At 42.1% G+C, this 25,755-nt stretch overlaps 1 protein-coding gene across 3 annotated transcripts in view; it reads right to left on the bottom strand.

Annotated features, from left to right (window-relative positions):
* The window catches only part of LOC311057535 (protein FAM168A-like), a 45,315-nt gene that overhangs the window by 6,872 nt on the left and 12,688 nt on the right, over window positions 1–25,755 (bottom strand). For 2 of the 3 annotated variants that reach the window (XM_084074508.1, XM_084074509.1), the window contains 5 exons: window positions 21,365–21,456; window positions 9,278–9,355; window positions 4,020–4,148; window positions 1,164–1,306; window positions 709–877 (listed from right to left, as the gene is read on the bottom strand). In XM_084074508.1, coding sequence (XP_083930634.1) covers window positions 709–877; window positions 1,164–1,306; window positions 4,020–4,148; window positions 9,278–9,355; window positions 21,365–21,456 — 611 coding nt within the window. The remainder of the gene's footprint in view (window positions 1–708; window positions 878–1,163; window positions 1,307–4,019; window positions 4,149–9,277; window positions 9,356–21,364; window positions 21,457–25,755) is intronic. The other variant, XM_084074510.1, reaches the window with a different exon arrangement.

Here is a 25,755-nt window from a genome sequence, read left to right as displayed (position 1 = left end):
AGGACTAGGGCATTAATTTACGAAAAAAATACAAAAAGTTAAAATATGGAGATAGGAGGTTTCTGCCTGACAGCAACGATATGCCAAAAACACAATTCAATTGTTAATCGCAATTACTTGCAATACAATTCATCGTCAACAAACTGGTGACTGACAGCCCTACGCAGGACCCGGTGGTGGAAAAAGTACTCACATGTTTTACTTAAGGAAAAGTATCAATACTGCAATATAGAAATACTCTGTTACAAGTGAAAATCTGTAATTCAAATTGTACTTGAGTAAAAGTACGAAAGTATTGGCATCAAAATGTACTTAAAGTACCAAAAGTAAAAGTACTCATTATGCAGAATGTCCCATTCAAAGTTTTCAAATGTATAAAAATATTTTGAAAATAGCAGATTTACAAGCTCACAATGTGTCGCATCGCAACGCATTGTGAGCTTGTAGATCTGCTATTTTCAAATGGACGAAATGTATAAAGGGCTGAAGTGGTTACTGTATGTTTCGTAATAATAATCAAAATCTACAAAGTAACTAGTACCTAAAGTTTTGAAATAATTGTAGTGGAGTAAAAGTACAATATTTGCCTCTGAGATGTAGTAGAGTAGAAGTAAAAGTATTGAAAATGGGAAATACTCCTCAAAAGTGTGCTTAAGTAAATATACTTAAGTTACTTTACACCACTGCATAATGGTGAGCGGTTCTCACCAGCGGACATGGCCATGGTGGTCCCGGTCACCATACCCATGGCCATGGCGTTGGAACGCGGGGGCATGGAGGTCGGGTAGAGGGTGGCGGGGATGCTGTTGGGTTGCACCACCGTGGTGTGGTGGATGACGTGAGGCTGTGCGTACACCGGCTGTGTGTAATAAGCTCCCTGATGACGAAGACACAGCAACCGAGGGAGAGGACGGAGGAGGCAGAGTCGCAGGTTGGGGGGTGGAGAAAGAAAGAAAGAGAAGAGAGAAGAAACAGAGGGTGGGGGGCGGGGGGGGGGAGGGTGGAGAGAGACGGCGCGTGAAAGGGAAGTTGGAAAATTCATTTAGTTTCTGTCACAGGGCAATGTTACTGTCAGTAAATGAGGTCTCCGCTGAATGCGAAGATGTAATTGTTTAATACTCGGCGGATTCCGGGCACGGCGCAGAGACAATCACGTTGGTTACCTGAGCGTAGAGGTTCTGTTGAGGGTAGACACCTCTAATGGGGTACATGGCCGTGGGGTAGGGTGAGGGGGACGGGGAGTAGGGAGGAGGGGCCCCGTTCGACTGGGTGGGTGGCACCTTGTACGGAGTCCCAGCTGTGTATCCTGCAAGACAGACAGGGAGAGAGCGAGAGAGAGAGAGAGAGAGAGAGAGAGAGAGAGAGAGAGAGACACACACACAGAGCGACAGAGAGACAGATAGAGAGAGAGTGAGATAGAGAGAGAGACCACACAGAGAGAGAGAGAGAGAGAGAGAGAGAGAGAGAGAGAGAGAGAGAGAGAGAGAGAGAGAGAAAGAGACCAAGATTCAATTTTCATATCATTTGTTACTGTCTCATGAAGGGCTGGGGTTAATTCACTTTGAAGATAAGATATACTGTAATACTTTTATGGGGGAAAAAAAAGTTGTAATTAAATTAGACATAGAAGAAAATCCACTTCCTGTACAGATACCATTTCAACTATGTGAAGTGCCCATATTCATCAGTAAATGTCTATGTCCCAGCAGTTCTTTAAGACTAATAGCATTTATGAAAAAATAAAAACGGAATATCACTGCATAAACATGTATTTATCATGGCTATGCACAGAAACCTTTAAAACCAGGGCAACAGACAATTGTAATTATGTGAAAAACATGGCATTTTGATAAACAAATAACTAAATTCTCATGTAATAAATATCGTCTCTGTCGGGTGGAAACCTCAGATGTCCAAAACTGTTAGGCTGCTTTTCATGATTCAAATTCAAAACTAGCAAATAGCAGCAGACCGACAAGCTCGATAGATCTGCTAATTTAGTACTTTCTGCCCGACAGCGACGACATGTTATACATACGGTATACAATTTGGAAGTCGGCGTTTGAACATCTAAATCTGCCCGCCTCAAGAAAAAGAAAGAAATGATCCAGTAAAGGTTTTGCGAGGAGTGGAAGGTGTCCACCCTAGTAAATTAACCCAAGCTCTACAAGAATACTCATCTTACCTATGACATTAACAGGCATTTCATTTCTTATTCATTATTAGAAAGACTTCCAAGTATAGCTTATTTTGAATGTGAGACATTTAAAAAGTACATTAATACGCCAGTATTATATTAACTATGAACTGCCTCCACCCAGTCTTCATACAAGCTGCTTTTTCAGCAGTTATGGAGAACCTTTCTCATTCGAAGTCATTTCCAGATATAACGATATAACTGATATTGTTGTCTTGATATGGATGAGCATGTCAATAGCTGAAGTTGTCCCTTATCTGTTGCCCTGCCTTTAAATTAAGCATTTGGGTTAAATTGTCTACAAGACATGCAAAGTGTTGAAGAAGGCTTTGTGAGGTGTAAGAAGTTGAACACTAAAGATCTAACTAAAGAAAAGAAAGATGCATTTGTTCATGTTTGAAATGCATAGAGCTTTTTCCACATTTCCGGGCCAATGGGTAACGTCAGTGACGGGTAAAACAGCAGCGAAAACAAACAAAAACGTCTCGCTCATTTAAGAATTGCTCCTCTAATCGCGTACGACAAGATTGCTTTTTTGTCAACTCCGGCAGCGATTTCAAAGCAATTCGCTGTTTACTCTACCATGACGTCAACCATAACCACAGCGGCCCCCTGTGGAAAAGCTATGTTGTGAACAGAGAGGTTATGCAGTCAGGTCAAAGTGCACCAACACACACAGACACTCATTCAGTGACACGCATACACACAGCTCTACACGTATTCCTTATTAATTCACTCAAATCGCATGCATCAAACATGTTTTTGAATTCCTCTGACTCAGGTACGGGGCAAGACAAATGCATCCATAAGCGTGTAGTATAGTATGCCACAGCCCAAAGCAAGACCAAGCACTCCACAAACCTGCTCTTATCCCGGCTACCAAGACCTTCACCAAGCCTAACCCAGCCTTTTCCCCCTTTTTTTTTTGCACAACTTTGTCCTTTATTCCCTTGATATTTCCCATGAACCCTTTGCTAACCTTTCTCCAAGAAGGCTTGCTGCCAGCTTTTCTCTCAGCCAGTTTGTAAACACTGTGCATGATTATCAGGCTGTTCCGCTAGCTAGAGAGAGAGGTGGAGCTCTGTTGCCTGTTAGTGGGACGTGGTGGCTGTGCAAACAGGACCATGGAACCTGGAGAGTTAGTCATACTTAGAGAGAATCTAGGGGTAAATGACTAGCAAAGTGATGCCAAATGCCACCGTGTTAGTCCCTGATTATTTATTACTTTTTAATGCATTGATTTTTTAAGATATGCGTTCTATATTCATTTAAAATGCACATAGTATCAATTGACAATGTTGGTGAGTGGGCTCTCTTTTGTGTTGGGAATTGGCTGTGAGACAGACCAGTCACCAGGCTGCCACACTCTCTCTCTCTCTCTCTCTCTCTCTCTCTCTCTCTCTCTCTCTCTCTCTCTCTCTCTCTCTCTCTCTCTCTCTCTATCTCAGTTCTAGCAGTTTCTCTGAATGTGGATTTGTATTTGCAAGACTGAGCAAGCAAGTTTTATTGATATCATGAGTCTATTGCGCAACATCCATTCTAGCAGAGCGGTTTTCTTTATGTTTGTGCACAGATTGTTTCAGCACGGATATGCAAAACGCATGCCTTATGCACTGCTGGCACATGCACACACAGTTTCAGAGTCTGTTTAACAGTGCATGTAGACTGGTATGAAATGCTTGAATTAAAAAATGTGTGTATGTGTTTGTACACTACTGCTAAAGTAAAAACAAATTGCGCTACATTTTGCCATCCATGTGTGGGCGCATGTAGTAAGTAGAGTGTGTGTGTGTGTACATGTAATAAGTAGGTAGATATTTACTGAAGGTTGCGGCCGAGGCCTGGTACTGTCGGCCCTCGGAGCCACCGTCCAGGGCCAGGTCATAGGAGCCCTCTTGGGCCCCCGACACCTCCATCGATGATTGTGGCCAGCCCTGCTTCACCAGCAGCACTGTCCCACGCACATACAAGCACACACGCACACACACACACACACGCACACACACACACACACACACGCACACACACACGCACACACACACGCACACACGCACGCATGCACACACGCACGCATACACGTACATACGCATGCACGCACACATACACGCGCACACACGCACAAACATAGGAAGATATACGTTACACGGGCAAATATGCACAAACAGGCACTCAAGCACACACAAACAACGCATAAGCACATGTTTACGCCTGATTTAGACTTACAGTAGTTGCCCTCATCGTATCTCACACCGAAAACAGCCGATCTCCAAGCTCACGAAGAAGTGCAGCCCGACGTGTCGCGAGCTTGTAGATCTGTGCTAGATCTTTTCAATGCGAGACACAATGCACAACCAAGTTAAAATCTGGCTTTATGTTTCTTATGGCATTCCATCAGGTTGAGTGATGACTTCTAGATCGACTCCCGGAACATCAGGGTTTAGTGTAACCTTTGCTGGAGATGCAGATTATTGACATGGCTCTTCTGTTGTTTTTGCTGGAGATGCAGATTATTGACATGGCTCTTCTGTTGTTTTTTGCTGGAGATGCATATTATTGACATGGCTCTTCTGTTGTTTTTTGCAGGCTCCTTGAGTCATGTGTTCCTCAGTCTCCTCCAGGCACAGTGGCAGGCAGCTGTTAAAGCCAGGGGCAGTATTCTCAAAGACCTGGGGTTCTTCAGCTGGCCTTTCAATGGCTTCATCTGCTGCCCTATGCTAGGCATAGTGTAGTGTAAGAGACATGTGTAAAAAAATGACACATTTCCATCTATCTTCTTTTTCTTTCTGTCAACCTTTATTAAACACGTATATAGAGAGATGATGATAATTAGCTTTATTTATAGCACTTTTTTTCATACATCGAAATGCGGCTCAGAGTGCTCGAAACAGATGAAAAACAATACAGCAAAAGTCAAAAACAGATTAAAACAACAACAAAACAGCAGCAACATCTAGGTGCTGAGCAATACATCTCATAAGATGCTAGATAAAAGCTAAGTTAAAAAGGTGGGTTTTCAGTTGACTCTTAAAGATGTTGACTGTGCATGCCTCCCTGATGAGGTAATGTATTCCACAGATTAGGGGCGTAACTGATGAATGCAGCATCACCAATTTTCTTCTGGATATCAACTGTAATCTCTAACAGACCTGCCGAAGAAGATCTAAGTACTGTCTGGGGCCATATATTTTAATGAGTCTATGAGATAGGCTGGGCCCATACCATGTAGTGCTTTAAAAACAAGAAGCAAAATGTTTTAAGTCAACTCTAAATGAAACAGGGAGGCAATGTGAAGTAGCCAAGACTGGGCCGGGTGATATGCTCACGTCTTCTGGTTCTTGTTAGCAGTCTGGCTGCAGAGTTCTGAATTAATTGCAGTCTCTGTAAGAGACAAAAGTTCTGCTTCCCGGTGAAGAGGCCACTGTTGGTCGCATGCACCTCGGTCAGGAGTGTGATGTCATTATCTGTCAGTTTGTAAGGTATTGTCTTAGCCTCAGACAGGCAGCAGCAAAAAAAAAAGAATTGTAGTAAACTGACACACACAAAAAAAACAGACAATTAACTTCTCAAAGAACAAGGTGCAGTACAAGCCATGCATACAAAAATATCAGTTCAAGCCCTGGCATCATGATTCTGTCTCCAGAATTTAACCAAAAACAGAGCTGCAGTCTGCAATATATTCCAGTCTGAGGGCACAGAATACCTTTTAGCCACTCTCTGTTTGAAAATTTGGTACAGACAAAATCTTGTGAACTATGACCGCAAAGAGTAGTGTCCTTCACTCTTCTATGGAATATACATACATAGAATTGCCTTATGTATTAAAGTATACCAGTGTGTTTGCCTGTGGGTTGCCAGAGCAGGCCAGTGGCGAGTCAAGGCGGTCAAGACACACACAACTTTAGGAGTTTAATGTTGCAGGTAAGCACAAGATTCTTCCTCTTAAAAAGAAGCGATGTCGATGGATTCATAAATGCGGAGACGGTCGTTCTTGTTTCTAAGGAACTTCAACTGAATCTTTATAGAGGCAGTGGAGGCTTGTTTGATGTAGTTGTGAATTTGACAATCAATGGTGCAGTCCTCTAAAAGATACCTCTCCTCTCGGGTGTTTGCGTAACAGACCGTTTCTGTCTTAAAGGGATGGAATGAAGGTCTTCCGTTCCGTCCATATACCCTTCTCTTCTGAGGATGCTTGCTTTGAGCTCCCCTGTTTTTGAAAAGGGCGTGTGGCTGAATGACACAGGAGAAATATGGTGCATTCAGAAAAAATGCACCCTGTCTCGACGCAATAAGACGTTGAACAGCACTGACTTGTAGCCACCTGTTGTGTTGATTTTGACAGCAAATTTTGATTTAGTTTTAGTCAGTCTTTTGAATAAAATTCCATTTAGTTTCAGTAATATTTTAGTCATCTGAAATGTTTTAGTTTTTGTCTAGTTTTAATCGACTAAATATCCTAAGATTACAGTCAACTAATTCTACATTTGATTTAGTCGACTAAAATGTATTTTGGCGGTGCCTTGATGGCGTCGTAATGGCTGTTTTTACACTTGGTTGCATGCTGAAAATAGCAGATCTACAAGCTCATAACACAAGTTGTGAGCTTGTAGATCGGCTATTTTTTTATAACACCCGAGTGCAACCAACCATAAAATAACTTGTCTTAGTACTATTGGATCTCTTCGCCACTAGTCCCTCACTAACATTTTAGTCTAGTTTTTATTTGCTGACGAAATTGTCAATATATTTACCGGTAGTTAGTTTTAGTCATCGTAGTTTAGTCTACATTTAGTTTTAATTTAGTTTTCGTCAGTGAAAAAACATATGAACATTTTTCGCCATAGTTTTAGTCGACGAAATCAACACTACCACACCCACACGAAATCAACACTACACACACTGGTCTAACGTGAGGTGGACATACACACATACAAACATTTGTACTAATGCAAACACAAACAAATTGAACTGTCAGAAAGATGGGTAAATATATGATTGTGTAAAACATATATTTGCATTGATCCTTTCATCCTTTCTTTCTTTCTTTCTTCATTGATCTGATCTACTTCTCCTCTCACCTGTCAACAATGTGCACAACCAAAGTTCACCATGTTCACAATAGATGTTAAGATGAGTATAGTGTAGGAAGTGGACGCTATGGAACATCTAGAAAAGCTGCTTCTGATATCAGACAAGCAAAATGCTAAATACACTACCATTATGCCGTATAGTGGTAAAAGATACTGAAAGACACGCAGACACACATGCACGCACGCACACACAGGCGCGTGCACACGCGCACGCGGAGGCACGTGCGCGCACGCACACTTGCACTTTTATACTTTAGGACCTTGAGAGTTTGGACTGGTAGCCTATCCATCATGCCAAGCCTGAATCATTGCTCTAACCTCAACCTGACCCAGGCCTTGACACTGCCTCTTGCAAAGTGAGGACAAGCCTGAACGTCCTTTCTGTCTGCGCGAGGACATCTTGTCGTCACAGAGATGGAAGTACCAGCACACGCATGAACTCAGGAAGAAAATCGCACCGCACACGCATGCACGCACGCACGCACGCACGCACGCACGCACGCACGCACGCACGCACGCACGCACGCACGCACGCACGCACGCACGCACGCACGCACGCACGCACGCACGCACGCACGCACGCACACACGCACGCACACACACACACACACACACACACACACACACACACACACACACACAGACACACAAAGAACCAGTGGTGGAAGAAGCACATAGATTTTTTACTGAAGTAAAAGTAGCAATATCCAGAATGTAGAACAAATTAAACATTTTTAAAAAGTGACATTTTTACTTGAGTAGAAGTACAAAAGCATTGGCTTCAAAATGCACTTAAATTAGCTAAAGTGAAAGCACAATGATATTTCAAAACGTATCAATTCTTTTTTTTTCTATAGCACTCAAGTAAATAATAGTACCTCAAAGTTGTACTCACGTACAGTAGGTAAATGTACTTTCAACAACTGTAAAGAACATTCTGTTACAGTATGTACAGTCACAGAACGTGTGTTTGAAGATTAAGCCTGAGGGGCCGACTGCGGCTTTCAACACAAAGACGACGCTCTTGATGTTGAGTGTTCGGATCGGATTTCCTCGAGCGCATTGCATGGGTGTCTCCGCGAGCGAGCGAGAGAGCACTCATTCATGTGTGTGCAAGTCTGTATTCCCCCATCATTCATACATTCATACACCTGGAAAAGTAGCATCACCCGGAAAGATACAGTACAGTATAACTTCCGGACTTAACTAAAACAAAGAAATAGAAGTCAATTCGTCCATATCATCGCTGTCGGGCAGAGACCTTGTGTCTCATTTCATTTGTTTGTTTTGTTTTAGTTTTCCTAAATGAATGCCCTATTATTTCATGGGTCCTCAGAGTTAATACAAATCTTTGTGCGATAGGAACTTCTTTTCTTTCTTTTTTCACATTAACAACTTCAACCCTAGCATATTCTGGAGGGAACATGACTGAAAATAGCCGATCCACAAGCTCACAACACGTCGCAGCATGTCAATCGGTTATTCTCGGACGTTTGGTGTACAGGGAAAAAGAGCAAACCAAGTTCAGAGCCGAAGTTTAAGATGACCAAGTATTGAGGGTTTAAGTGGTTAAATGTCTGAAAATACATTAACATGAATGTGAATGAATACAAAGTTTCTGCCCGACAGTGACATTATCTGACAACAACAACAAAAAAAGACGCGCCAGCGGATGCCCTGATGAAGCGGTAGTCACATAATCGCAAGGTCCCCGGTTCGATTCCAGTTGGAGACGTGTGTTGCGAGTGCTTCCCCCTCTGTGTCCTTGGTCTCCCATCTCTATTACCCTATCCTCCAAAACAGACACGTGGTTTAAATGTTTTCTTCTGTCTACCTTTGAATTGTGTGTGTGTGTGTGTGTGTGTGTGTGTGTGTGTGTGTGTGTGTGTGTGTGTGTGTGTGTGTGTGTGTGTGTGTGTGTGTGCGCGCGTGTGTGCGTGTGTGTGTGTGTGTGTGTGTGTGTGTGTGTGTGTGTGTGTGTGCTTGCTTTTACCTGGGGGATACCCCGAGGAGCCAGTCTGGTAGAGACTTGGTGTGTAGGTGGGAGCCGCAGAGGGATACCCTGGATAACCTGGAGACAAAACAGTAGAGAAATGCAGGGTGAGAGAGACTTATGGGGCGGGAATTATTCTGTTAACCACTTGAACCCTGTGAACCCCTATTCTGGGCATGTAAAACAGGCGAACATTCTGTGAAGTCATTGTAGCAGATCTACAAGTTCACAATGTGCTGCAAAGGGACATGTTGTGAGTTTGGCCCGGGGGCCAATTGGGTCACAAGGGAAGATTTTAAATGGCTCGTGGCTTCCTTCATAAAATGTATTATTCATGGCCTGCCAGTATAGTCATGTTAAATTCATACATTGAAGTTTGAGTGTTTTGAAATTAACCTGAGCAGATACTAGGCCATTTCTCAGTAGAATTATTAAGGATTCCTAACTGCTTGTTCCTTGCGTCTCATTCTCAAGATGTGAAAAAAGCAAAAATACTTCATATTCCACTATAGCTAAATATAATTATTGTGATGCGAGCATTTGCATGTGACTCAAACAAATCAGAAATGATCCTGTTCGGCCCTCTCACCTCTAGATCCCAACTACATAACAGTCTTGACTCCATGTCAGCAAAGTCACACCAGTAGCCAAGAATCTGGGCGTTCAACTGGACTCTGACCTCCGTCTTGAGGCCCAGGTAAAAATTGTGGTTCGTACCTGCTTTTTTCCACATAAGGAACATACATAGAATCAGAAAAATACTTTCCACCCCTAACCTTCAACAAAGTCGTTAATGCCCTAATTTCATCCCGCCTAGATTATTGTAACGCCCTATACTCCACTCTCAGTAATAGTTCCATACACCGTCTACAATTGGTACAGAATGCCGCCGCCAGACTCATTACTGGAACTAGGCGATCACAGCGCATAACCCCAGTACTGGCGGCACTGCACTGGCTGCCTGTAACTTTTAGAATAGATTTTAAGATTTTATTGTTAACTTTTAAAGCTCTTAATGGCCTGGCACCACAATATCTTGCTGACCTGCTCGATCCCCATGTGCCTGTCCGCCGCCTAAGGTCCTCTGACGCGGCCCTACTAGATATCCCTACATCTAGGCTGGTGACCAAGGGTGACCTTTGCCGTCAGGGCCCCTAGACTCTGGAACAGCCTCCCTTTGGGCGTTAGGGTTGCTAATTCCATTGCCATTTTTAAAACCAAATTAAAGACCCATTATTATAGAAAGGCCTTTTTAACCTCTTAACAGCAGAATTTCGGTGCTTCTCCTTTATATTCACTGATACTGTTGTGTGTTGTTCTTGTTGTTGTAAATTGTTTTTTATTGCTCACTGTCTGATTTTATGTTGTTAAGCACTTTGTAACATTGTTTAAAAAGGTGCTATATAAATAAAGTTTATTATTATTATATTATTATTATATTACTTTGTTATGGTCCAAAGGTACAGTGCATGAGATGCAGTCGGCTCTAAGGTATTTTCAAATGTCCAAATATGGCCCCAAAGTTTGGTCACCCCAGGTGCAGAGGGAATAAAGGAGGGGGCCCAGGGCAGATCCCTGGGCGACCCCATGGTTTAAATAATTTAGCTATGTGTTCACACTGACCGGCTGCAGCGATTCAATTCAATTCTCATTTCATGGTGAAACAATATTACACTTGGATGTATTTGTGTTATATTACTCTTGGTGGAAGAAACTAAAAAAACGATCGGTCACCAATATCGGTGTAATGCAACTGCCACCGCCAGAAGGCGGAATAGCCTGTGGAAAACAATATGCGCTTGTTTCGTTTATGTGCTAAATGTGTGATTTTGAGATCTATTTCAACATACAACAAGAAAGGTGCACTCAGCAGAGCACAAATTCCCACCAGGAGGCATGCAGTAATGATTATAATAGTGATGTATGCAGGGAAATGTCTATCTATAGAAAAGACATGCAGCATGGCATGTGATTACCAGTTGCACTGTCGTCCTCCCCCTCTCTCTTATACACGTTCATTGTTTACCTCTCTCAGATTGCTGTTGTTCAAATTTGACTGTAATCCACAGTCTGATTGTTGATCGCTTGTGTCAGTTATGTTTATGTCAATCAAAGGTTGTGATTTGAAATGTAAAGTGTCAGATTTTCACTGGCCAACACTTGCTATCCTAGTCCTTCGTGAGAGAGGACGTGAGCTCTCTTATGTCACTGTCATTACGGCTACACAAGGTGACAGTCAATTGTACATGAAAGTGAAGAGTAATGGCATGTAGGATGAGATGTACACAGCTATATCTGAGAGGTGGCAGGCCGTGCCAGCATAGTCTCAGGGAAGAGACCCCAGCACCAGCATCAACACATACACACAACATATTCCACGTTAAATTGATGTGTCATTGTTGATGTGTTCACGTTAAATATATGTTTGATCAAATCACATTTCTTTTTTATTTGCAGCATGCTTCTGCAACTCTACATGTCGGTGATCAGTCAAGACAATGTTGTATTTTATTTATTAGTATTGCATTGTGTATTTATTGACTATTAGTTTTGGTGCATGTGTATTGTGTTGGCGACCACTGGCACTTTTAACTCTGACAAATGGGCTAAACATAACACAGTCCGTGTACCCCTCTGCTGCAGTGGAGGGGGGACCTCAGCGGGGATGAGGTCTCGATGTGTTATGTTCAGGCTGCTCTGGCTGCACAAAATGTTCAACATGGCGGCCTCTGTGTACTGTATAACATGGCACCTCCATGTTTAAGGACAAGGGTGCACTGCGGGGTGCTTATCCCATGGCCTGGAGGGACGAGTACACCATGATCATTAACTAAAGAAATGACGTAGTTGTCGTTGACCGATTTGAAAAATAGCCGATAGACACACACGCACACACGCACACAAGCATGCATGGTCTCGGGGTCAAGATAATGACCTCAAGTTCTAATTCTTATATTAATATTGATGTATTTAAATGTTTATTCTTGTTGAATATTATGTTTTGTATCTCGACTACATTGAAAATGAGGGCTTGCCCCTCAACTGTACTTCGAGTTTAAATGGTTATGATGAAGTTCCTTGATGGCAGAGCACAGACGCAACAGATAAAGATGATGGACAGTGTTCATTCTTATGTCACGTCCATGTAGCTATACATACAACTCAAGGATCCACCAAAGTTCAACATTGCTTTAACAATGTGAAAACATTGACACGATGAGCACTGTTATTTTCTGTCAGCTCACCATTTGAATGGTGATGTTATTGTTGTTGTTGTAGGAACTGGTTCTGTACAGTAGGGCTTTGAATTACATTAGCCATCCCTTTTCATTAACAATATTAACACTGGTGTCCCTATTTTGGGAAAAATGTTTCTAAATGGTTCAAAATGCATCAAATTCCAACCAAATATTTTCAATTATTCTTGTCTTCAAAAATAGAGAAAATAGCCAAACTACAAGCCCACCTACAAAAACAAATTAGCTAAATGAATCAAAAGGTGTAAAAATTTGTCGTCATTGGTTCGCTCTTTTTCATAGTGATAATAGCTGATCTAAGCTCAGAACACATCACATCACGTCAGCTTGTAAATGAGCTATTGTGTCATACAAAGCTTGTGTCTGGGCATGCCCATTTGTTTTAACAAATGGAGCCCTGCTAATAGCATACATAGCCTAATCATAGAAGCTGCATCGCAAGGTTTCTGTCTGCACGATAGAGACAGAATTTGAAAGTATATAAGAGCCTTCTCGGGGGACTAGAAGTGCTGACTCTGATGTATCATATATTTGCGCGTGCGTGCGTGCGTGCGTGCGTGCGTGCGTGCGTGCGTGCGTGCGTGCGTGCGTGCGTGCGTGCATTTACATAAACCATACGTCTGTGTTTTGTAGTGGATGGGCAGGGTGGATAACCACAGATCACTCTTTGGTGATGCGAACCCTTCACCTCTACAGTTCAATGACTTATTTCGCCAGCCACCAGGCCCCTACAGGCGGTACAATGGATTACTCATAATGCAGACAGCTTGTAAGATGGATTTACTATTTCAACCTGCAATTGCTGCTGCATGAATAATAGAAGAGCATGAGCCAAGGCAAAGGAATGTATTTTAGAGAGGAAACAGCACATGTAGAGAGAGAGTGAGAGCGGGTGAGAGCGAGCTACAAGACAGCACTAATCACTGGATGAAACAAGAAACATTACTCCGGGGACGCATTCCAGTTTAGGAAGCGAGAGAGAGAGAGAGAGAGAGAGAGAGAGAGAGAGAGAGAGAGAGAGAGAGAGAGAGAGAGAGAGAGAGTGTGTGTGTGTGTGTGTGTGTGTGTGTGTGTGTGTGTGTGTGTGTGTGTGTGTGTGTGTGTGTGTGTGTGTGTGTGCATACGTGTGTGTGTCTGCGTTATTGGCGCATGCATTTGTGTGCGTGTGCTGCATATAAACTGTCTGCTTGTGCCAAGCATGGGTTCATTTAAGGTCGGATGACTAAACGTTGAATGCAGGACTGTCTCGCTCTCGCTCTCCACAAGCGGCCCTCCATTACATAGCGTCCGTACGTGCTCTGCAAGAATGCAGTTGTGACATCATTTCATAGGGAGAGGGGAGATAAGGAAAGACAGAAGTGCTGGGGCGAAGGAGAAAGGAAGATGACTTGAGCACGGGATGAGAAATGAGAAGAAGAAGAACAGAAAAACTGAAAATGTATTTGATGAGGGAAGCATAAATGTAGAGGACAGTACCACCAGCTTTGGCCATAAGGCCTATATCATGCATAAGCACATACGATTTCCCTGTGAATAGCTTTATTTTTAGAGTTTGTTCAAAATGTCTCCAAATGTTAACACACTAACTGCATTTAAAATGAATTAATTAATCCATCATTCAAATCAATACATGGTTTAAAACAGGGGTCTTCAACAGGGGGTCCGGGACCCCTAGGGGGTCCTCAGAGTTGCTACAGGGGGTCCGCCAAATCTGTGTGATAAGATCATTGTTTTTTACAATAACCACTTGAACCCTAGCATCCCTATTCTAAGGACAACTTTAGCCGAAAATAGCCGATCTACAAGCTCACAACGCCTCGCGCTGCGAGGCGTTGTGAGCTCGTAGATCTGCTATTTTCGGCAAAGAGGGGAAAAAAGATCAGACCAAGTACAGAGTGAAAGTTTATTGAGGGTTTAAGTCGTTATAAATGTCTGAAAATACACATTAGCATGAATCCAACATCTATGAAAAGCTTTAATCTGCAACACAATTTTATGTAATATATAGTGTGGGGGTCCCTGCTTCATCTCTCTCTCTCAGTTAGGGGGTCCTTGGCCTGAAAACGTTGAAGACCCCTGGTTTAAAATACATAGAAACACAGGGGGTGCAAGTGAGCAGGCATTAATAAAATACATCATTGCTTTTGTGAGCCATGGCAATAATTCAACATATAATTCTTTGATCAGGCACTCAATAACTAAGCATGCCACAACCATTTTCCTTTTTGTTCTTTATACTTTGCATCATTTTGATGTTATGAGAAAAAAGGAAACAGTCAGCACTCAATACACGTCCTTTCACATATTTACAGTACCTGCACCCAGACAGAGCAACGGACGCGTTTCAACCTATTCACTGTTCCTCAGCGTTGGTGTTGACATTATCAGGTTTATGCTCTCAGAGTGCGAAAATCAATGGTCAAATCAGTCAGGAATACAACACTCTCCTGTCCAAAGATTGGTCTCCAATAGCCTGTCACTCTGGTTTTACCATAAACATGTAATCAGTGGTGGAAAAAGTACTGAAGAGTTTTACTCAAGTAAAAGTATCAATACTGCAATGTAGAAGTCCCATTTCACAAGTTTTCAAATGCATAAAACGTCTCAAATCTTTTGCAAATAGCAGATCTACAAGCTCACAATGCGTCACATCGCGACGCATTGTGAGCTTGTAGATCGGCTATTTTCAAATGGCTTAAATGTATATAGGGCTGAAGTGGTTAATGGATGTTCTGAAATAATAATCAACATCTACAAAGTAACTAGTAACTAAAGTTTTTAAATAATTGTAGTGTAGTAAAAGTACAATATTTGTCTCTAAGTTGTAGTGGAGTAGAAGTAAAAGTACTGAAAATTGGAAATACTCAAGTAAAGTAAAAATTCCTCAAAAGTGTACTTAAGTAAAGTGCTTGAGTAAATGTACTTAGTTACTTTACACCACTGCATGTAATGTTAGTCCTTTTACTCCTTTATCAGTGCCACTTCATACACATCAAAAGTATTGTCATCACATCATGCCCCATACAGACAGAGGGAGGTAAAGACATACCTCCTGGCAGAGATTTCCGGCTATTTTCTAGTTCAATAATCTTTTTGCCTAATTTCCAATACTATTATTGTGCTGCTATCATCTGGATCAGATAATAATGGACTAAATGCTCATCTGATGTGATGAGATCTAATTGCTTGTCATTAGAGAATTTGTCTTGGTCCTGGACTTCTGACTCATTACTACTCTCATGCTCTGCTCTGTTCAAAACTCCCATGGGGGGAGAGTTCAGACTGTTATTTTCACTTAATGATTTCACAACTTGACCCTTCCATTGTGTACCCTTTATATTTCTTTATTGGAACAAGGCTTCATGATATCCTCAGAAACAGCTATTTTAACGCAACAAAATTAATTACCACCATTTTAGTTAATTCTGATGGTCTCTATAAAAAAAAGTGACATCTGTGGTGTCAAGGGTCAAATATGACCCGGCAGAGAAGTGTTGCTCAATTCCCCCAAAATGTTTGAGAGTGAGAGAAACTTGTCCTCAATTTGCATTTGCTAGTAGGAGTAAAATAAAGTTTGGGTTTATGAAAAATGAATGGCTTTTTACCTATGGTATATGGGTACATTTTGACCCTTAACACCACAGATGTCACTATTTTTAATACTATTACATTTTTAAAGTTAAAAAACTAAAACAAGTATTATTTTTTTTGGAAGTGTGTTCTAATATTAGTCTATTATAACCAGATAATATAATTATCCAATGTCTTCATTATAGGAAATATAATGAGTGAATCTTTACAATTTCATAATTGAAAACAAGCTATATTGAAAGATGAAACCCTAACCCTAATCCAAAATAATATTTTAAAAAGTGTTTACGTGGATATGAATGCATAACAAGTCGGCTAGGAGGTGGGGGGGGAATAAATTATAAAAAAAGTATTTTGAGTTAAATCACGGGTCCAATTTGACCCGTTAACACCAAAAGTGTCAGCAGGTATAGTGAGTTATAACATGAAGCAAATTACTTTCATTTGTTTTAAAGAATTATAAAGAAAATACCTTGAACAAAAGGATTTAAAAAAAAGGTGCCATAACGTTTACTATGGCACCTTTTACTTTCCAGTGTGCAAGATGCTTTTCATCATATCGTACTGAAATAAACAGAAACCAAAGGCTTCCTTGAAAATCAAACAAACTGCATGTTTTGGAAAACGGTCGACAAATGTCAAATGTACTGCGTTGCAGTCAATGACCGAAACATGCGAAGACTACTGGCATGGCCCTTTAAAAACATAATCTAACAGAAAACAGAGAGAGCGAGAAAGTGTGACAAAAGTAAAAAAAATAAATACAAAATGGTTGGAGGGATGAGGCGTGCATCAGTGCAACAGAGTGTTTCAACTCTACATGGAACAAGGCCTGTTCCCCTCACAAATGTATGAGTGCTTGTTGACCCTAGTGTTGATTTTGACAGCAAATTTAGATTTAGTTTTAGTCATAGTCTTTTGAATAAAATTCCATTTAGTTTTAGTCATATTTTAGTCATCTGAAATGTTTTAGTTTTTGTCTAGTTTTAGTCGACTAAATATCAAGATTATAGTTGACTAAATCTACAGTTGATTTAGTCGACTAAAATGTATTCTGGCGGTTGATGGCATCGCAATGGCTGATTTTACACTTGGTTGCATGCTGAAAATACACGCAAGCTCACAAGCTCACAACACGCCGCGCTGCGACGCGTTGTGAGCTTGTAGATCTGCTATTTTCAGAGTGCAACCAAACATAAAATGACTTGTCTTTTAGTTCTACTGGATCTCTTCTCCACTAGTCCCTCACTAACATTTTAGTCTAGTTTTTATTTGTTGACGAAATTGTCAATATATTTAGTCATAGTCATAGTCATCATAGCTTAGTTTTTATTTAGTTTTCGTCAGTGAAAAAAGGCAGTCGACGAACATTTTTCGTCATAGTTTTAGTCGACGAAATCAACACTAGTTGACCCGCAATGGACAAACTGCTCTCTTCTGCCAGTTTGATGTCAATGCATTGCAGTGAGATACACACAGATTGTGCATTTGTGCATTATTTCCTTGCAAAGTACTTCATAGAGGATGAGGCTGGAAACCCAAGTGACCAAATGTAACATCATGTCCATGATGTGTTATTTATAGAACCCCCATCTAAAAGGCCAGACCGTAGCAATGCAACTAATCACAACTCCTTCCAACAAAACAGTTTTAAGGCCAGTCCACACCAATGCAACTCCATACATTAACCGCCATTGGGGATGATGGTTGCAAGTAGTTGCACGTTGCAAGGAAATGCAAGGAGTTGCATTGGTGTGGACTGGCCTTAAGACACGGTTCCCAAACGTGTCCATGCCAAGGACCCACAAATAGCCATAGGCAATAGACGGGTTTCCTGTTAGTAAACATGAGAGGAATATGACCGCGCAGAGGAGGGGGAAGCCTATGGGTGCGTTTGGAAATTACGCACCGGAGCACACTCGCCTATTAGTTTGTATTGGCCAGTGCGCTCACTGCCGCTCAGGGCTGTATTTTCGAACGCGCCTTTCACCCGGGCATGCGCAGATTGCGCATTCTGCTCTGTGATGACGTCGCGCGGAAATCCGTCTATTGTGACGGCCCCTTGGCCTTAGAGCAGTGGCTTACTGTGTCCATGGGTGTTCATGGGATCCTCTGGGGAGAGACTTGTTAGTGGGGAATCCTGTACACCTGGGTGGGGTGATTGCTCACCCTATATAATGGGGCCTGAGTCTTCATTCTGGCTCTCCCCTTGGTTTGGTTTGGTTGCTTTGGTTCTTTGAGTTGGTTGTTTGCTTTGATTACTTTGCTTTGAATTCTCATACATTCATACACTTGCACACATCACTGATATATTGATAACCTACTTTATTAAGTTGATTCAAATTACTTTATTTACTCTCTTTTTCTAAATAAATATACATTTTTATTGAAACTGACGTCATGTGTGGTCTCCACTTTGTCCACCTTTATTCTTTGTCATGACACAATAACATTGCAAAATGGCTATTTTAGTTATTCTTGCAAATTTTAAGAAGATGTGACACTAATCCAGCCGCTAACACGGTCCTCTTCACACGGTCCTCTTCACACGTGTTCGTGTAGGCGCTCGACAAAGCCGGATGAACCACGTGAATGTTTTCTTTTGTTTTCCCTCTACTTTCCAATTACTACACCACCCCCACTTTGAAAACCGGTGGTCTAAGTTACAAGTGTTACTCCAATCCAATCACATTAGCGAATTATCATTACATAGATTCAATATTATAATTAAGCTCAAAAGGCAATTCAACTGGGAGAAAAAAAAGGAATAATCAAAAGCTTTGTGTGTGTGTGTGTGTGTGTGTGTGTGTGTGTGTGTGTGTGTGTGTGTGTGTGTGTGTGTGTGTGTGTGTGTGTGTGTGTGTGTGTGTGTGTGTGTGTGTGTGTGTGTGTGTGTGTGTGTGTGTGTGTGTGTGTGTGTGTGTGTGTGTGTGTGTGTGTGTGTGTGTGTGGAGGTTCCCATACACAAAAAATACAAAGTCAGCCATATACGGCCCACTAATTAGATGCACATTTATTGAACAAATCTGTGATTGTAGCCTGACTGTCAATGACAGACACAGCTGGAGAGAGAAACAGATGATATAGGATGGTAAATCACCATACTGTAAGTTTCCTATATTTTTTGTTTAACGTCCACAAACGTGTGTTGGGGCAAATAGCTAGGCAAACAAGCACTTGTTTGCCTAACAACCTCGCAAATGGCTAGTGTACCATCCATATGGTTGCAACATGTCAGTTTTGATTTCAGACAGAGAATTGTGTTGCATGCACCCCCCCACCCTCTTATCTAAATAAAGACTAAAGAATATTAATAGAATTATAGCTGGGTAAAGGTTTTGGTTGAGGTTAGGCATGGGGTGATGGTTAGAGGATATGGAATGAATGTACACAATCAATGGCTTTGCTTACAAGGGTAGAAGTACAGAAATGTGTATCTAAACAGTCAATAATAATCTTATACATGAGGCCCATTCCCATTGCAGCATGTAAGATAATACGGACAGACGCAAACAAGAGCTCTCTCCTCTCCCTCAACGTTTTGATCCTCCACACAGAAAGTAATGTTCTGTGGGCAGACAGCAGATGAGAGGGCACTGGGCACCCTTCCAAAGAAGTCCCCTTATCATACTGGTAGCAAACGCTGCGCCCATGAATCACTAGGGGAATGTCAGGGAGCTGGCCTGCACTCAGCAAGACATTTACACATTCACACAGTGTGTGATCATGCATTCTCATGTCTCTCTTCAAACAGAGAGATGCACCCTGACGCTGAATAGCACATACTTGACTGCTGGTTGCTGAGGGCATTTTCCACACGACTCGTTTTTCTTCCATGCGTGCTATCTGGCTAATAGAGTGCCATGTACATTCATTACGAGTCTTCATTTTGACTCAAGTACACTATAGGAGCCATGCACTTTACGGTCTGGGGACTATGAAAAAGTGTGTCCAGGAAAAATATGCAAATAGCTGCTTCTATATTCAATAGTACACCCACAGTTGGCTTCTGTTTCCCACACAGACGTAATGTCCGTTTAGAACAATTCCATATGTGCTGTATAAGGTCTAGTGTTAGCCTATATTTGGGTGTTTGGTACATATCCTGCTCTCACTAAGTTTGTTTCGTTAAACTAGAACCAAAACAGATTTAAATTCCATTTACAAACTCAGCCATGGAGCTGACAAGAGAGGAGATGGACCTGCAACTACAATGAATCGAAGCAGGTGACAGAATGAATTGATGCAGGTAACAGCATTTAAGTCATTTCAAGGTAGAGCAGGCAGACGAAAGTTTGGAAAAAGTTCCTGAAAGTATTGACTGTTAATGCTTAATTTATTCTCTGTCGTAAAATGGTGCCACGCGGCACATGTCGTGCAACGAAGTATAAATTACGCTTAACAAGAATACAGGAGGATTTCACCCTGTATCTTTTGTATAAACATGCACTTGTCACAATATAATAAAGATGTGGGCCATCTCCTGCAAAGACAACTAGAAACAAATCTAAAAAGGAAAACTTAAAAATAACATGACGAGTATGATTATCACAAATGCTTGCCTTTATCGCAAGTTAAAACAGAATTGAGTACAAAGGAAACCCCAATGGAAACAAGCCATAGTGCTTTCTTGGGTTTAAAATCCTCTTAACAGACCGTGTATTGAACTGTACTTCCCTGTGCTTGTCTTTGCAAACCGTTAATAAAATGTTCAATCAATCAATCAGGCTCTGTACCAGCTCAGGGGCCTCGTGGTTAGAATGCCTGCCCTGAGATTGGGAGACTGGAGTTCAATTCCACGGCTAGGTCATACTAAAGACTTTAAAAATTGTACCAACATTTCTGCTCACTCTGTCCCCCAGCTTGACCCGGAAATAGTTTAAATCCCAAAATGATAATTTGCTTGTGGAGGAGCTGAGAACGGAGAGCACCCTAAGCCGCTTGGAGGGAGAAACAGCGAGTGTACATCCAGTGTTCATTGCAGCCTGTTTCATGTCCACTCGCCGGAAGTGTGGACTGTTTTGTTATTGGACGGACCGTCTCCTCGGGCTATGGGATGGAAACCACGACCATGTTGTCTGGGAGATGGGGTCTAAAAGCCATGCCTTGTCACAGACTTCAAAGAGATGATTTACAGCCGACAAAACTTTGATCTGCTCATATCCTAAAAATGTAAACATAAACGCAGTGCCCAAGGCTGAGAACAAGACACCTTCATGTTTCTTGTTGCACGGCTCACCTGTGTATGTAATGTTCTTCGGGTTGCCATAAGGAGTCCCGGGCTGGACTGGACTGTACACAGGATTCATGATGGAAGACACTCTACCCTTACTGCAGATAGACATACACAAACAGAAAAGGGAGAGAAAGAACAATTACTTCATTGTCAATTAACCACTTTCAACCTGGCATCAATATTCAATAAAGAGATGGATAGTAGCAGGTCACAACGCATCATTCATGACCCGATGTGTTGTGAGCTTGTAGATCGGCTATTTTCACTATTCATCGTCGATGAAGTAAGCAACACAGGGTAGTTGAGATGTTTTTGTCTTTTGTTACTTTTTGCATATTCCTCCTAGAAACACATACACAGTCCTCTACACCAGTGGTTCTCAAACGTTTCTTTGTCAAGGACCCCCAAATCAATGTGTATTTGGCCGCGGACCCCAACCTCAAAATATTTTGTGCCATAAAAATTGGTCCGCGACCCAAAGATGGTTCCCGACCCGCTGTAAGAAACAGTGAGACATTTTGTGAAGACACTTTTTGGTATGTCTTTATGCATTATTTAGATAGGAGATTGTAGACAGAGAAGACAGATAACTCTCTCAGAGTTATGGGGGGAGGGGGGGGGGTCCTTGAAATAAAAAAAAGTTTGAGAGCCAGTGCATGGTGTAGAGGTTAGTATGTGAGGATATCCTGGCGTTAAATTAATCACATACTGTATGTAACAGCACAGAGGGCTCAAACGCAACGCAGAACCCCTCTGTGAGCACTCAGGGCGATGAATCAGCACGCAAGGACAGAGAGGGAATGGATAACACACACACACACACACACACACACACACACACACACACACACACACACACACACACACACACACACACACACACACACACACACACGCACACACACACGGCAGCCCATTGAGATGTTAGTGTCCTTTGATTTATGAGATACATACAGTGGGTTTGCCAGTAGCTATGGCTGATGACACAGCCACTGGAGATCACTGTGAAATGAAATCCTGAAACTGCACTTAATGTTGCGTCAGTGGGACAAGAAGAGTGTATCATTGCTGTCGGGCAGAAACCTATTATCTCCATATCTACATTTTCTTTTCTTTTTTTTCGTAAATGAATGCCCTACTTCGTCATACTACATACAATGTCACACAAGAGTAGCAAAAATAGCCGATCTACAAGCTCAAAACTCTTCATATCACGGCACTTTTTGAGCTCATAGATCTTTTTTTTTAATCCTGAAAAGTAACAGTTTTGGACATATGAGGTTTCCACCGGATAGCAACGGTATAATGGTTCAGTATACTGGGTGTTGTCACTCTTTCTCCTTGAGATATTTTTACCCCAATGTCTATACATCACCTGGCACCATTATTCACCCCTTGAAGCTGTTTTTCCTAAGTTAAACCAACACCTTTTGCTTGGGTATATAGGACTCATTGCTTATGTAAAACTTCCTTAACTGGTTCATCAGTGGCTTTAGAAAGGATTTAGCTGGATATGAAAATATCAACAGCTAATACAGGCTACAGCATTCTTCCCAAAGCTTGAGACTGCAGTCTATCTAAAGCAGGCGAGACAGAGAGCCCTACTTAGATGATCTTTGGTGCAAGGTGCGTGCATGGACAAAAGTTACACATTAGGGGCGTGTCCGACAAACAAAACAATCTATTTAGATGGCGGATAATCTGGGTGTGAAGTATGATGCAAGGCGCAAAGGGGTTCTATTTAGTCTCTGCATTAGTGATGGGTGTGTGTTAGGCATAACATAAATTAAACCAATCAGAGTGTCGTCTCCCATTCCCTTTAAGAGCTAAGTGCAGCTGCACCTGACACCTTCCTATTTAAATGACAGATTCAGCAAGTTGGAAAAACGGTTTTCTGCAGAGGAAATTGCTCGGCTCGTGAGCAAAGTGAAAGCGTGCAGCCATCTATGAGAGCAGCATTAATAATGCGATATGACGATGTCAGGACTCGGGAGATGAGGAAGCAAACGCTCTCTGCTCACCTTAAACATCAAGTGGATAACGGAAGGTGCATGGACCACCCTCTGTGGAGGTCCTGCTCCATGGCAGATTTTGGCCAAGCAGTCATTACAGGACACACAGCAGGATACATCCTCCTATAATGTCTCCTCATTTACTTCATGTCCAAGAGACAGAGATGTGAAATCTTGACATAATTTAATAATCACATGCTCATTCTCGGTTCATTATACCACTTGAACCCCCAGCATGGGTTATTCTGGGGGGAACAGGGTTGAAGTGGTTAAACTGGCTAATAAAGCAGGACAGACGGCTGCGCATGCATCAGCCCTGACATGGAACTGTTACTGCTGTGTGTTGACCAGAGACAAATAAGGAAAGCTATGGGTTCACGACACCACAGCAGCAGCTACTAACTGTTTTCTTTCTTATTTCTCACCAATAGGAATAATGAACACGAGTGATGTGTTGAATTCAGATGTTGATTGCAAGTAGTGCGCACGTGTTACGAACAGGCCTATATAGGTCAATCTACCATGTAATGCCCTCATTAACTAGGGGAGAAATGCAGCGCTGAGGGACTGTGTCAGACTTTAGACCAGGTCACAGCTGGTCTAAGGCGCAATTGCTGTCTGACTTTTCTCACTGTGCCTAAGATAGCAACGCATCGACCGCACCCCATTTTAAAACCAACACATCCATTGGTGCACAGGTGAACACAACTAGCCTAGCGCGTGCAATTCTGCGTGAAATGTATTGTGCACATAAAAGCCGACTGGAAAGCTCCAGTCGATAATTCCATCAGCTACAGTACAGCATGTGCACAGCTGTCATCTCCTCATCTTACTGTATCAATTATGATGTTCTTTTGCCTAATATGAGCACATTTCATAGACTGTAAAGAATAAGTGTGTTCTTAATTGTGTGTGTTCTTATGTTTTCTACAGCCACTCTACAATATGCCGACCCATATTCATGAAGGGTCATTTATTCCCGAATCCTGCAACAGAATACACACTTTAGTATCACATCCGATTATGTTTGGTCATGCATGCATACTTGGTAGGCTATATCCTCAGTTCCGTAGCACCCCAATTAATAGTCACGCAGCCCCTCAGCGTTCCTAATAATAATCTGCTGGCCACTGAAGGTTAAGGACTGGTAGTTTGGTTAGGCTAAATTTAGGCATGGATTTGGTTTTATTTGTTAATTTGAGGTAAGGTTAGACACTGTTAGTGTGGTTTAGGCATGGTTTCGGTGAGGTTAACCACTTAATTTGATCCCTATAGCATCCCTATTCTGGGGTCAAACATTCTTTGATTCTGGTCAACTAATTAGGCCTTTGTTGATTAAATACTTAGTTGACCGGGGTCCCCCAAGGCTCTATACTAGGTTCACTCCTTTTTTTCCCTCTACACCAAATCCCTGTCACGGTCCGCTCCTCGGGCCGTGGACTTTGACTGTATATCTCAGCCCTTGGACCTTTTCTGTCCTTATAAGGTTGTGGACTTATTAGGACTATTATGTTTTATCGTTCCTATTGTGTTCTGTTACTCTGTTGTTGTTGTTGTTGCCCTGCTGTTCTGTACCTTTATTTTGTAGTATTGTTTCCTGTTGGGCTTAGTTACTGTTACTATCTGTCTTGTCTCACCTCCCGTTTGATTAGTCATGTTCTCCTCATGTGTCCTCTTAGTCCCCCAGCCTATCCCAGCATTGATTGTCTGTTGAGTTCACCTGTGTCTTATTATTTCCCTGTCTATTTAGTCCCTGTGTTTGCATCTTCGCCTTCATTCATTGTTCATTATCTGCTGTTGTGTGTAGTATGTTTTGGTTTTCAGTTCCTGTTTGTAGTCCTAGTTTATGAGTTAATAAACCCTTTAAACCGACCTGTTCAGCCTCTGTCTCTCCTGGACTTGGGTCCTACATTCTGCCCTGACTCAGACCGTGACAATCCCTTTGCCAACAATAGCTGATATACAAGCCCACAACGTTCCATATTACGCCACGCTGTGAGCTTTCAAAGGCGTTCAAAGCTTAATAGCGTTTCCTTCACCAATGCTACCCATGACTGAATATCCACTGCCTTTAGATCCTCGGAGCTCAACTAAAGATGTTCTGCAGCAGCTGTCTGATAACGCTCACATTTATGATAACCAATCCGTATGCGACTCCTAATGGTTCATTGTCCAAAAGCTTTTCCACACCCTCCATCACAGTCTGGTGGTTTTCGACTCTACCCAAGCCCAGGCTAAGCTTCAATATGCCGTTCGCAAAGCTGAGCAGATGTTCCGCTGTCGGCTGCCCTCCATGAAGGAGCCGTTTGACGCAAGGGTGATGAAGAGGGTGGGTGGGACAGCACAGCACACCGAGGGAGACGTCACCCTTCTCAACTAACT

The sequence above is a fragment of the Gymnoscopelus microlampas genome (assembly GCF_963454915.1).
Source record: "Gymnoscopelus microlampas genome assembly, chromosome: 12".
Classification (NCBI taxonomy): Eukaryota; Metazoa; Chordata; class Actinopteri; order Myctophiformes; family Myctophidae; genus Gymnoscopelus; species Gymnoscopelus microlampas.
The sequence above is the reverse complement of the archived record's forward strand: the minus strand, read 5'-3'. Positions and strand labels throughout refer to the sequence as shown.